This window comes from Mesocricetus auratus, unplaced genomic scaffold (genome assembly GCF_017639785.1).
Source record: "Mesocricetus auratus isolate SY011 unplaced genomic scaffold, BCM_Maur_2.0 Super-Scaffold_100010, whole genome shotgun sequence".
NCBI classification, from domain to species: domain Eukaryota; kingdom Metazoa; phylum Chordata; class Mammalia; order Rodentia; family Cricetidae; genus Mesocricetus; species Mesocricetus auratus.
Window position 1 is genome coordinate 67,343,162 of NW_024429194.1, and position 13,979 is coordinate 67,357,140.

At 48.3% G+C, this 13,979-nt stretch overlaps 2 protein-coding genes across 2 annotated transcripts in view; one reads left to right on the top strand and one right to left on the bottom strand.

Moving 5' to 3' along the window:
* Nucleotides 1-5,533: 5,533 nt before the first annotated feature.
* On the bottom strand, nucleotides 5,534-6,661 carry LOC101831913 (testis-specific H1 histone). Its single transcript, XM_040752796.1, has one exon. The coding sequence runs from the start codon at nucleotides 6,595-6,597 to the stop codon at nucleotides 5,620-5,622; it is 978 nt and encodes a 325-aa protein (XP_040608730.1). The 5' UTR covers nucleotides 6,598-6,661; the 3' UTR covers nucleotides 5,534-5,619.
* Nucleotides 6,662-9,378: 2,717 nt separating this feature from the next.
* The window catches only part of LOC106020872 (olfactory receptor 10AD1), a 45,522-nt gene continuing 40,921 nt past the window's right edge, over nucleotides 9,379-13,979 (top strand). The window contains exons 1-2 of the mRNA XM_013111107.2: nucleotides 9,379-9,469; nucleotides 10,132-10,313. Of these exons, the coding sequence (XP_012966561.2) occupies nucleotides 9,379-9,469; nucleotides 10,132-10,313 (273 nt within the window). The remainder of the gene's footprint in view (nucleotides 9,470-10,131; nucleotides 10,314-13,979) is intronic.

Here is a 13,979-nt window from a genome sequence, read left to right on the forward strand (position 1 = left end):
TGAGTGCCACGGTCTGGTTTTTCTCCCCATAGGAAACTTTCCACAGCCTTGACCTTCTCAACTCTGGTGACACATGACCACACTGTCCCCTTATATTTTTAAAGTTTTATGTGTATGAGTGTTTTCCCTGAATGTACGTATGTGCAGCAAGAGTGTCTAATGCCCTCAGAGGTCAGACGTGGGCAATGGATCTCCTGTAACTGTTATTATGGGTGGTTGTGAACCACCTTGTGGGCTCTGGGAATGGAATCCATGTCCTCTGCCAGACCCTCACATTAGCCCCTTTAAATAAAAGGTACCAGTGTTCTCTCTGGGAAAGCTGTAAAATAGGGAGGTCTATCCAGAGGAGTCTATTACGGTTCCCCATTTACGATATGTCTCACTATTCTGGGTGCCTGCCCCTTTTGGTTCTCCTGGAGAACCCTTACATAGCACACTGTAGCCTGAAGGGTATTGCTTTCTCAATACCTTTGCGTTTTAAACCACAGTGGAAGTTAGAGAAATGATAAGCTTTCATGGGGAGCTTTAGGGACCAGTTTGGGACAAAGCCTCTCCCTTCCCAACACTCCTACAAGGAAACCACTGTTTCCTGTTTCCACCGAGGACAATAGGAGCTCTGCCCCAGACCTAGAGGTCCCTTCTGTCCGTTTTTTGGGTGATCACACTGAGTGAAGCTGGTTAAGACTGAGCTGGCAAAACTCTATCTTTCCTTGTGTGCTCTACCACACCGTGCTTCTCAAAGTGCAGTGTTTGAGTCCCATGAGCAGTTTTTTTAGTTTGCTCTCCAGAACTGAGAACCACTGACTGGAGACTCACAGTTCATCCAAGAAGCGATGCTTCACCCTACAAGTGGAACCTCACACTCAGGAGGCGCGGTGCACCACCTCCGTCCCATGGCTTGCCTCCACCTGCAGGACCCAGATCTTTTGTCCCTTTCCCCAGATGTTTTTTTCCCTTATAAATGCACTTTCCACTGTTTTTTTGGCCCGAGGCGGGGGTGGGGGGGGGTGGGGGTGGGGTGGGGGGAGCGTAATTGGCCCTGTGCTTCCTGAGCCTCAAACTGTCTCAATTCGGGGTAGGCGGGGCAGGGAGGCTGCTCTAAATTTCTATTCGCCATTCATCTCTCCAGATTTTTCTTCTTTTTTTTTTTTTAAAGCCGTGACAGAGTATTGCTGAGGGGGTGAAGTGAAGGTTGAAGGGGAGGCTGTGTCTCAGTCCCAACCAGCCCCCCAGTGGCCTCTCCAATCAAACCTCAGAAACAAGCCCCCCCCACTTGTCCAGCTCCCAGTGATGCTGAACCAGTGACCAGCTCCAGAGGGCGCTGCAGCGCTGGACAGAGTGGGTTGGTCCCGAGGACCTTGGACCCCATCCCCACCCCTGCACCCCGTCTCAGGGCCACTCTGCAAGTGCCCACCCTACCTTTGGGAGACCTGCATATGGTGATGACCTCCTCTACTTGACCTCTAGGCAAGTTCACAGAAACTAGACATTTCTGGGGAAGCTAAATGAAGCGTGAAGCCGGCACAGGTGGGGTTAGGACTGGGGGCTCTGGGGTTTCTTTGAGCGGGGGGGGCAGGGGACGATGCAGAGGCTGATGGCTGACCTGACCTACTCATCAGTTGAGACTAAGCCCCTAGGCCTGCAGACAGAAGGCGTAATTTACCTCATGAGTGTAGCCCAGGATTTTAGGGACTCCATGCTGTAGAGAGAAGCCTCCTTGGGACCCCTGCTTGAGGGCTGTGCCCCGGCCTCCTCTGAGGATCTCCCTCGTTGGTTGCCTCTAGGTGTCTCATTCTCACTTCCCCTCAACCACTTGAGAAACACTTTTAACAAATCCGGTCTTTTCCACAAGGGGAAAAAAACAGCCAAATTGGGGGCGGGGGGTGGGGGTGGGGGAGCCTGTGTCTGCAGCCAGCTTCAACCAATTATCAAAATTCTGACACGATGTCTACTGCATCCATGCGAGTTCACACCACCTCAGGTTCTCAGGTTTTAGTTTTCTTCTTTGGATCTTGGTATGCTGCCCCTGTATTAAGTCCTCTGACCGCCGGTTTCCGTATTTCTAGGTGCTTAGCTGTTAGCTTTAATGAATCAGCTCAACCAAGGTGGCTTGCCATGTTGGAGTTCCCCAGAGGGTGAGAGCAGGAGAAATCTGCTGATTTGAGACCGCGAACATTTAAATACTGTGTGGAAGTGGGTTCTGAACATGTGACCTTCACCCACACAGAAACTATAATATAAATAAGCAGACTGTAGAAAAACACAGTCTGGTATTGACGCAAGAAGCACCCAGAGACACCAAATAGACCAAACTAGAAAAGAAAGTACAGTTAAGACACTAAATGTACACAACCGGGAGAGGATATTGAAAACCTTAAAAGTCACATTAGGATAGCTCTTCTTGGTTGGCAACTTGACTGCATCTGGAAATAACTATAAAGCCCAAGTGGCCGAGTACATCGGTAACATTTTTTAATGAAATCATCTGAAGTAAGAAGATCCTCTTCTAGCCCAGATCTTTTGAGTAGGAAGATCTGCCTTTAATCTGGGCCACACCTTCTGTTGGCAGCCGAGTCTCAATAGAAACTTTGAAAGTCAGAACAGACTGAAGCAATGTACACTAAGTGCCAAAAAAATAAATAAACAAAAATGCCAACCCAGACGACTTTACCTAGCAAAGCTATTTGCCATAGTTGAAGCATAAAGAAAACGTTTTAGAAGACACACACACAGTTCTTCCAGTCCTGAAAAGAATGCTGGAAGTAATACTGCAGACTGAAGAATGAGCACAGCAAAGCCGCCACAGAAAGAAAGCAAACAAAGCTGTAATTACTCAAACACAAAATCAGACTATGAACACAAACAGGAAAAGAATGGTAGTGACCAACACACACCATTCTCAATAATAGCTTTGCATAATCCATTAATATGTGTCTTTCTTTTTGGAATTCAGACGATCTGAATTGAGAGTTGTCAATAAGCAGTGGCATTTGGGTTTATATCCCTCACATCTAATCATTAATGCCAGACTCTGGGACCTATCCTGAGAACACTAAAATGGATAAATCACAACCCTATACATTCTATGGGAACCTTTGGTTATTTTAATCAGTGCAAATGGAGTCTCCCATTTGTGACTGCAGGTGTTGATACCTGGTCTTTGTTGGGTTGAGAGCTCTGTTCCTTGGTTTCTGTCACCCTCTCTGGATCTGAGGAAATTGTGGTGACTAGGGGTTTCCTGGTAGGGAGTATTCTGAGTCCCTGCCAGGCGTGGTCCCTGGGGAATCCAGGTAGAATTGTGTTTCTAGATATTGGGAGCTGGCATAAAGGAATGGGCTTGTACTAGGAGACTGGGGGTCTGGAAGGGTCTATAGGAAGAAGGAAACTTGGGCCTGTCACAAGAGTTAGCAAAGGCCCCAAAGAGTGAAGCCAAGAAGTGATCTCATACAGTGCTGTGAGTGATCCTACACAGGGCTGGGGATGACACAGCTATCTTAATCATTTCTGCTCCAATCAGTAACCTCTCACCCATATTAGTGTAAGCCCAATAAAATCCGATGATTCACCAAGTTGGACCGTTGTTGTAGCCACCCTTTGATCTGTGCTCCTTATCTGGGGTAAATAGATATTTGTTCATGTCTCCCCAGGATAGTTTCACATAAATGTTCACTAAAACTTTACTCCCACCAATAATCTGACTAGCCTTGTAGTAAGCTAGGGAGGTAAGAGGAAAACTAAGAATGGAGGTTAGGAACACTTCATTTTCTCTGGTTAAAATAACCAAAGTTTCCTATGGAATGTATAGGATTGTGATTTATCCATTTTAGTGTCCTCATGATAGGTTCCAGAGTCTGGCATTAATGATTAGATGTGAGGGATATAATTAGCTATTTGGAGGAATTCCTTTGGCAGAGCACTTGGACAATCCAATGAACTGGGTAGCTTGAATTGAATTCATCATTTCCTGCATTTCCCTAAAACACTGTTACTCCAGAGTTTATCAATGAAAATAAAGACTGATCATTTTTTGTCAAGACAGTTTCAGGGTTTGGATTTCCTATTTGCTACTGCACAGAACTGCAGAGTGTGGGGGATTTCACATCAGGTCACATCCGCACAAGACATACTGCCAGTGCTTTTTCTGATTGGCTTCAGAGGGGTTTAAATGGTTATTCCTGTGCATGAAAGAAAGTGAACAGTAGCAAGCTTTACTACACATCACAAATACACATTGTTTGAAATGCATCTCTTGTGGAAGATAATGTTTCTCTTGGGGAAAACATGGTCAGGTATACATCTTGGAAAAGCTCCCAAGTCCACTATGGCCTCTTATTTTTTTTTTAAGATTTATTATGTGTACAGTGTTCTGCCTGCATGGATGCCTGCACACCAGAAGAGGGCACCAGATCTAATTATGGATGTTTTTGAGCCACCATGTGGTTGCTGGGAATTGAATTCAGGACCTCTGGAAGTGCAGCCAGTGCTCTTAACCTCTGGGCCATCTCTCCAGCTCCCTTGCTATGACCTCTTCTCAAGAATAAAAAAAAATCCCCAGAATCATCCATTCTCCCACTTATTTGGCTTTTCTTGGAAGCAGACAGTCTGTGTCCACCCTAATAACTTATCTAGGAAGTTAAGAGTCACAGCCTGTGGCATAAGAACAACTCCTGCTACCCTCACCCTTGCATCCAGAACTAAACAATTGCTCACTATGTGATACATTGTACCCAGTGTAGACTTGTTCTTGGAAAATGCACAAGTGAAATGTCCTTTCCCGGCTGCCTTCTTGCCTACATTTCTCATAAGCACACCAATATTAGTAGTTTCCCCTCTGAGAGTTAATGCTTTCCCAGCTGTCAATCCCTTTTGCTGAATTTTCTTAAAGCTAAGTCCACACTATGATGTTTAGTTCTGCTTTTACTGACATTGGGTGACAATCCCACTATTTTACAGAGAAACAGTCAAGACCACAGATGCTTAGGCAAACGGAATGGCTTAAGGTCACAAGAGCAGAACTGACTGGAACCCTGGTTTCCCTAAGTCCCCATCCAGTCCATCAGTGGCCCATCAGGAACTACTTATAGACACTGAACACTTGTCCCTGAACACCCACGCTGTGCCACTCCCGTGAAGATGCTTTCACCCACAACCTCATCTAACTTACTATTCCCATCCAAGATTTTATGTTTTTCAACCAAAATACTGTAATTCAGGATAAAAGCTACAAATTCACTGTAATGAAATTTTACCCCCAAATTAATTTTAAGGTCATGTCTGAATTAGTAGGACAATCAAAGGTTGTTCTTCTCTTGCCCTCCTCTCGACGCACTGAGGATTTGATAGCATCCCTGGTGGGCGTTCTTGTGTAACCTTGGTGGTTTCCCTCTTTCTGTTTGCTTTCTTTACGAAAGGTCCCGTGGGAATAGCAAAGTCTCAATTCTGCTCCCTTCCAAGCCCCCACTATCTGTCTCACCTCAACACCCACACTTTGCCCTTCCAGTGGCGAGCAAGAGGAAACACAGACACAGGGAGGTCTTGTAAATAGCTTCAATGAAAGAGAACTGCTCTCCTTGGAGCCTGTCTGGAAAGGAAACAGTGCCCAGACAAAGGGCTCTAGCGTTAGGGATTCCCTGTGCACCCAGGACCTTCACATTTGTTAGACTTGGTGCGTGCCTTTCCCTGTCCGCTGGAAGCGCTGTCAGCTTTGGTCACAGCTGGCTTCTGGGTGGTTCGTTTGACCAGCCTCTCGGGTTCCTGCCTCTTCTCGTCACTAGATTTCGAACTTGGCCTCCTCTCATCTTTAGATCGAGGCGTGGTGTCTTCCCTTGACGGCCGTACTTTGCTGTTATCCATTGCCCTAACCCTGGCTCCCGTACGTGCCTGTTCCCTGGCTCCCGTACGTGCCTGTTCCCTGGCCTTGGCACACTCCTGCTCCTTGCCTTTGACACATGCCTGTGCCCTCGTTCTGACACGATCCTGTTCCCTGGCCCTGGCACAAGCCTGTTCCTTGGCCCTGGTGCACACCTCGTCTGTGGCTCTAGACCTGGTCCTTGGTCTGGTGCTTGACCTGGCTTTTGACTCTGCCCTTGATCTGGTCCTCCTGGACTTTGCCTTCAAAGCCCTAGCCTTGCGTCTCCAGACTTCTCTGGCCTTCTTGGCTGCCTTGCGACGTGAACGGGGCCTGCTGGGTCTGGGGGATCGGAGCAGGGTCTTCTTTGAAGAATGGCGGCTCAGCGCCTGCCGGGACCGTCCCACCTTTCTCCTTGACTTTGGAACCTTACAGACCCTGAAGTAACCCGCGGCATCGCTGCCACTGACCCGCAAGAGTGTGCCTTTCTCGGACCTGGTGGATTCCCCAGCTTGACGGTTGATCTTTCGGCGCACTTCGTAGCCAGCGTTTCCCAGCTCCTTCTTGAGTACTGCTAGAGTCAGGCCCCGGTGGCCCGCGATGGCCCTGAGCAGCAGCTGGGACACTCTGAGCACCGAGCGCGGGCCCCGCCTGGCCTGTGACCTCAGAGCTCTCTCTGTTGGCTGCTGGATCTGGATCGTAACTTCTGTGCCTTGGGATTCCCCACTGGGCTGGGCCACCTCAGACATGGGCCCGCTTCCCCGTCCTGGGGCCACCTGCTCTGGTCTGGCCTCAGGCCTCACCAAGTGTGAGGCTCTGGGGTGCTCACGTCACAAAGGGGGGGGCCCCGCCCCGCCCCGCCCCGCCCCCCACGCTCGGGCCTGGTGGGAGGGCAGACGCAGCCCACCCTCACAGAGTCATCTCCTTTGACCTCTGTGCCACCCCGATTCTTCAACATCTGTGCTTCTCTCACCTCTGGGGGTTTGTTCTGAGCCCGTTCCTGCTAGAGTCCCATTACCTTTCTGGGGCTGGCACCCACGTAAGAAAGGAAGGGCTGCCCCCAAACCACACCAAGCAACAAAATGATGCCTGTAAAAAGTAAGGGAGGGGCTCCAAGAAACATGGACCCAGAACCTCCCCCCCCACACATCCACGTCTGCACTTAGGTCTGATGGTTCCGAGGGCAGTGGAAGGTGCGCCAGAGCAGGAAAATCAGGTGCTACTGTGGTCTCTCTGCTACTCTGATTCTCACGCTGGGAAGGTCAGAGGCCTCCTTCCAGTAGAGCATGGGCCAGAACTAGCCAGGTTTCAAATCCCCAGAAAATACTTACTTGGATTGCCTACACACTCTCTGCTTCTTTCCCTGCCTAGACAAACTTTGCTTTTCAAGTTCTTGCTAAAATTCCTTTTTTCCCCCCAAAAATGAAGTTCTTTGATCTTTCATTTCTTCATAACCACAACTGCAATTATTTCTGCAATGCCTTTTTGTGCTTAATTTTGCAGGTAATAAGTTTTAGGAAAGAAAAACCTTGGATTTTTGTCAGGAGACATAGGTACATATTAAACCCAGACCGCTACTCTAACATAGGTGATGTGGTCCAACACCTTAAGGTAAACCAGAGCCTGAAAACCAAACTGGAAGCTTCACTATGATGAAATGCCCCCTAAGATTTTCTGTTTATGTGTGCTACTCTACTGGCTGGTTTTATGTCAACTTGACACAAACTGGATTCATCAGAAAGGAAGGAGCCCCAGCTGAGGAAATGCCTCCCATGAGACCCAGCTGTAAGGCATTTTCTCAATTAGTGATTATCTTAGGGTTTATAGTGCTGTGAACTGATCATGACCATGGCAACTCTTATAAAGGAAAACATTTAATTGGGTGGCTTATGGTTTCAGAGGTTCAGTCCCTTATCATCATGGTGGGGCATGGTGGTGTGCAGGAAGACACGGTGCTGGAGAGGGGCTGAGAGTGAAGAAGGAGCTACATTTGATCCTGCAGGCAACAGGAAGTAAACTGAGACACTGGGCAGGACTTGAGCATATGAGACCTCAAAGCCCTACCTACTCCAACAAAGCCACACCTCCCAGTATGTCCCTCTGTTTCCCAACTCTGGTGGGCCACTACTGGCAGCCCAGGAGTGGGCCTCTGCTCCTCTGCCTACACAGTATTAACACCAGAGGAGGGTGTCAAAGCCATACCAACTGGCACATTTGGGCCCCTACCCGCCAAGCCTGGCCCCAGGCTTATATACTCCATTACGTGGATGATAGATAACTGGCTGCCCCCATGGAAGCGGAGGCTTTTGACTGCTTGTCCCATCTCCAACAAGCCTTAACTCAGGCGGGACTCAAGATTGCCCCTGAAAAGGTGCAGACCCACCCTCCCTACTCCTATCTCGGGTTTGAACTCTGGGGTGGGCAGGTTTTTACACCAAAAATTGAGTTTCACCTCTCTTAGAGCCCCTACATGACCTGTTAAATAGTGACTCACGCCCTCTTTTGCCCCACATTCTAACGGAACCCACCAGACAGGCCCTGGCTGCAATCCAGCGGGCTATTTCTTCTCAGCCTTCCTTTCAGCATGACCCTCGGCTTCCTCTCCATTTCATTGTTGGCAAAACCTCCCCCACCCCCTTAGGAGTCTTCTGGCAGAGGCAACAGGAACAGCAGCCTCATTCTGGCCACCCACTCCTTTGGGTCCCCCTTCGCTCCAAGCCCTCCAAAGTTCTTGCTACCTATTATTCCCTAATAGCAAGCCTGACTATAAAGGGCCGAAGGCTGGTCCGGCAGTATTTTGGTAAGGACCCCATACTCTCATTGTCCCCTATACAGCTGATCAGGTCACTTGGCTGTCCCAAACAGATGATGATTGGTCCATTACATGTGCTGCCTTCTCGGGGAAAAATTGCTAATCACTATCCAGATGACCCCCTCATTCAATTTGCCCGGCTACACGCCTTTATCTTCCCCAGGGCAACAGCCACCAGACCACTTAAAGGACTCGCCGTATTCACTGATGGCTCTCAAAATGGTACTGCTGGGTATGTTATTAACGACAAAGGTACCTCCGCAGCCACCTCCTACACCTCTGCTCAGTTGGTGGAATTGAACTCAGTCCTTCAAGTGTTTAATCTTTTACCATCCACCCCATTCAACTTATATGCAGATAGCGCATATGTGGCTCATTCCATTCCCCTCCTAGGAACAGTTCCCTATATTAGACCCAGCTCCATAGCCTTTCAGCTACTTTCCCAGATACAGACTCTCATTAGACAGAGGAACTCCCCATTCTATGTTGGGCACCTAGGAGCCCACACAGGACTTCCTGGGTCACTCCCAGGAAGTAACCCACTTAGTGGCTTTGATGCAGCCACTAAGCTCACCGCACCCTCCTGCCCTCTCAGCGTACACAAGCCCAGCAGGCTCATGTGCTCCATCATTTGAATGCTTCTACCCTGTGTCAGATGTTTAAGATAACCAGGGATCAAGCTAGAGAAATAGTTAAAGTATGTGATGCTTGCGCCAAGATGGCATCAGTCCCACATCTGGGGGTCAATCCACGAGGACTGGTCCCCCATGGCCGGTGGCAGATGGATATCACCCATTTCCCTGCCTTTGGTAAGCTCAAGTACATCCATGTCACTGTGGATACCTTTAGTGGGTTCCTTTGTACCTCACCCCTTACAGGAGAGGCTTCTCGGGATGTGATTACTCACGTTCTGCATTGCATCTCTGTCATGGGCATCCCCAAGACTATAAAAACAGACGATGGACCAGGATATACAAAGGTTTTGTAGCCTTCTTCAAGTAAAACATGTTACTGGCATTCCTTACAACCCTCAAGGGCAAGGAATCGTGGAATGGGCTCGTCAAACGCTCAAGTCCCTACTCCAAAGGCTCCAGACATCCACGGAGGCCCACATGGCCCCCACTCCCCGAAACAGGCTTAATCATGCCCTGTTTGTGCTCAACTTCCTTACCCTCGATCAAGGGGAAGGACAGCAGTGGATCACCATTGGCACACTCACCCTCCCCTTCCCCCCGCCCCCATCACAGGACTCTTATGTTCAAGTCTGTAGGAAAGACCCCCTAACCAATAATTGGAAGGGTCCAGACCCTGTTCTCATTTAGGGCAGAGGCTCCGCCTGCATCTATGACTCAGAAACCTCTGAACCCAGATGGCTTCCTGAACAACTTTTAAAAATTGTTAACCCACCCTTGTCCAGAGGGGAACACCAACCTCCCGCTGAGACACCACCTCCCCCCTTCTTGTCTTGCAGATGCTGCTAAAAATTCTGAGAACCTTGCTCTTCTGACACCAATCGCCAGCGGTCTGGGTCCTCACCGTAACAACCCACACCAACCCTCTAACCAGACATGGATGGTCCTCAATGCACGTGGTGATGTAGTCTGGAGCTGGTCCCACACCTCCTTCAGCAGACAACTCCTGATGGCCCGACCTGTATCCCGACCTCTGCAAGCTTGCCCTGGGTAGATGGGATATCGAGGCCTGGAGAAATCTTAACACGGCCCCAGAACTGTCCTCCCACCCCCACACACACCAAGATTAATAAGGACCCCTTGGGTCAGGGCAGGTGCTGTAATACCATATTCCACCAAAGGCTTAAGCAGCTCACATTTTACATATGCCCAGGGTTCCACAACACCCATAGAGGAGGCTGTGGGGACAGGGACAACTTCTTTTGTCAGACATGGGGATGTGAGACCACTGGCACTGGACATTGGAACCATCCTCCTCCTGGGATTTTATTGTGGTCAATGCTAATTATACTGCCCCTTCTGATTGCTTTGGATGGTGCCACCTGCCACGGATCTCCTTCACGGAACCTGGAAAAAAGATCTTAAACTGGGAGGCCGGATTTACCTGGGGTCTCAGGCTGTACAAAGGCGGACATGACCCAGGTGTCCTTTTCACTATCAAGCATATCAGGGAGCCGGTTAATTAGCAGCACTCCCAACCCGTTGGACCTAACCCCAGACTCGAAACATTGTGCTTAATCTCATAGATCAAATCTTCCTTACACTTAAAGAAACCTCCCCTGAACTTATAGAGGATTGCTGGCTATGCTATCACCCCCAGTCCCCCTTCTATGAGAGGATAGCCATTTTGGGGGTTGGCATTGCAGATGGCACAGACTCCACTCATGGAGTCTCTGTCACCCAGGTATCCAGTCTTGGGCTGTGCATCTCTACCTCTGCACCCCCTCCTCAACATAGACATCTTTGCAATACGACTGTTAAGCCTGATCCAACTCATGCCTACATCATTCCCTCCAATGACTCTTGGTGGGCGTGTACTCATGGTCTCACCCCCTGCCTGGCTACAGCCGCATTTGCAAATAATAATAGTGAATTTTGCATTCTGATCACACTTTTACCCTGCTTGCTCTATTACCCTCCCAATGAATTCCTTCCTTTATGGGAAGAGAGAGATGGCTCCTCACTTCACAGATTCTGTATGGAGTCAATTACTGCCCTCACCATCTCTCTCCTTCTCAGCCTCGGTGCTGCCGGAGCCAGGACAGGCATTACCTCCCTTGTCCTCTCAAACAATAGGTACTCTGAACTGCGCTCGACCATCGACGCAGACATCTTGCAGCTCCAAAAAGGAACAGATGACCTTGCAGATTCCATCGACTCTTGGGCTGAGGTTGTCCCACAAAACTGGAGAGGGTTAGACCTCCTGTTCCTGCAACAAGGAGGCCTCTGTGCTGCCCTTAGGGAAGAGTGTTGCTTTTATGTCAGTAAGAAAGGAAGAGTTAAGGACAGTATGAAAAAAGTCAGAGAGGACCTAGAAAAAAGAAAAAAGAGAGAGGAAGCAACAGGGGAGTTGGTATAACAATTGGTTTTCCACTTCTCCCTGCCTATCCTTATTGCCCAACATCTTGGGCCCTCTCTTAGGCGTTATATTGCTTATTTCTTTTGGCTCATGGGCCCTTAGGTGCCTGACTTGGACCTTATTAAACAGCAAGTAGATAATCTTCCTGCAAGGCCTATCCAGATCCATTATCAGAGGCTGGCCATGAAGGAGAGTGGTCTTTAACAGAAAGCTGATGAAAGTGATGTCAAGGAGGAAGGCGAACTTAGCCTGATGTTCCCAGTCTCCACATAGCAAAAAGGAGACAAACTCCCCCGGGGCACATAATCTGCTCATGGGCCCCATGTAGCCCCAGCCAGGGACCTTGGAAGGCTCCTTCACCCACAAAAATAACCACCCCCAATGATGGCTGACCAATGACGGGCTCCCTTCTGATGCTTTCACCACCTAAGTCAGGCAAAGCAATCCAAAATCGGGTAAGGTAAAAGCCTCTCAGATGGATCCTAAGACAGGCTCTGTCATCCTTGCGGTTTGGGGGTAACTTATACTCCGGCTGCACCTAATTTCTGTTTAGCCAGAAAAGGGGGATATGTCAGGGGCCTCCGGCCATCAACCAGATATGGCTGCCTCACGCACTCATAATTAAAGACGTGACTCAACCCTCATAGAGAGTACGTGACTCTGGACCACCCTGCTACCTCTGCTAAATTACAGAAACAGGTCTGCAGCTTAATTAGCAGTTAAAGATTAGCTCAACAGAAAGCCCCCAATTCCACCAGGAGTTAGGCAAGGACATAGGGAAGACTGAGACAGATAAAGTAAGGACCTATGGTCAAGTTACCTAGCAACACAGGAAGTTCTACCCCCAACCTTTTCCCCTGCAAATTAGGTTTCCAGGCAGCACAGAGGGTTTCCCATCCCATTGACCTCTGCTCCACCAGGCTCATTGCAGCTGCAGCATGCCCCCATTCCTTCCCCTCCTCCCTTCCCCTATATAAATCCCTTTGGGATGAAATAAAGTTGTCGCCTTGATCAGACTCCTGTCTTGGCGTCCATTCTTCGTGTCTTCTGTCCTCATTATTCCCCTAGCTACCCTCCAGCCCCCACGGTGAATGTCCTGCGGATCGGGGCATCCCACCAGCCAGCTCCCAAATAATGTGGTGATGTTTTATTTGTGCTTTAACAAATAAAGCTTGCCTGAAGATCAGATAAGCAGAGCAGCCAGTTGCTAGTTCTTATCCCCACTGAATCCTCAGACCAAAGGAGCAATCCTGTCCCTATGAATCCTCAGACTGAATACAATGAGCTCTTGTCTCCTCCCACCTTGTATTCCTCTCTCCATCCAGCCATATCACTCCTGTCTCTACCTCCCTAGTGCTGGGATTAAAGGTGTGTGATTCCCAAGTACTGGGACTAAAGGTGTGAACCACCAACCACCTAGCTCTGTTTCTCTTTTAGACTGGATCAATCTCGTGTAGCCCAGAGTGACCTTGAACTCACAGAGACCCACCTTCCTCTGCCTCCTGAGTGTTGGGATTAAAGATGTATGCCACCACTGCCTGGCCTCTATGGGTAACCAGTGGTTAGCTCTGCACTCTCATCTCCAGACAAGCTTTACTTGTTAAAGAACAAACAAAATGTCACCACAAAATAATGACATGGCTTGACCTATAGCCCAGGCTTGTTCCTAACTAGTTATTATATCTTAATTTAGCCCTTATTTTTAAAATCTATGTTCTATAATATGGCTTTTTACCTTGCTTTCATTCTGTACCTCCAACTTATTCTGTGTCTCCTAGTGTCTCCTCTGCATGTCTAGGTTTATCTCCAGTTCCTCTCTTTGTCCAGAAGTCCCACCTATTCTCCCTGTCTAGCTATTGACTTTTGCTTTTAATATTAAACCAATCAATCACAGTGACATATCTTCACACATGTAAAAATATCTCATAACACTTGATATTTGTCTTTTTGAGACAGATACAATTTTCTCATTATGATCTTTTCCAGTTACATACAGTTTCCTGCAAATAAAATAGGCTTGTCTTCTCTGTGGTTGAAAACATTTCATTGTGTATAAATACCACATTTTTCTTAACCATTTTGATGGACATTTAGTTTGGTTCCAGATCTTAGCTATTGTGAATTTTCACCAATGTATATCTTTGTATAGTTGATTCATGTAGCAGTTTATTTTAATTTTTGACAGATCTCAGAACTAATTTCCACAGCATCTGTCAGCAGCATATGTAGGTTTTTGGGTTTGTCATTTTGTCCATATCTTTGCCAGCA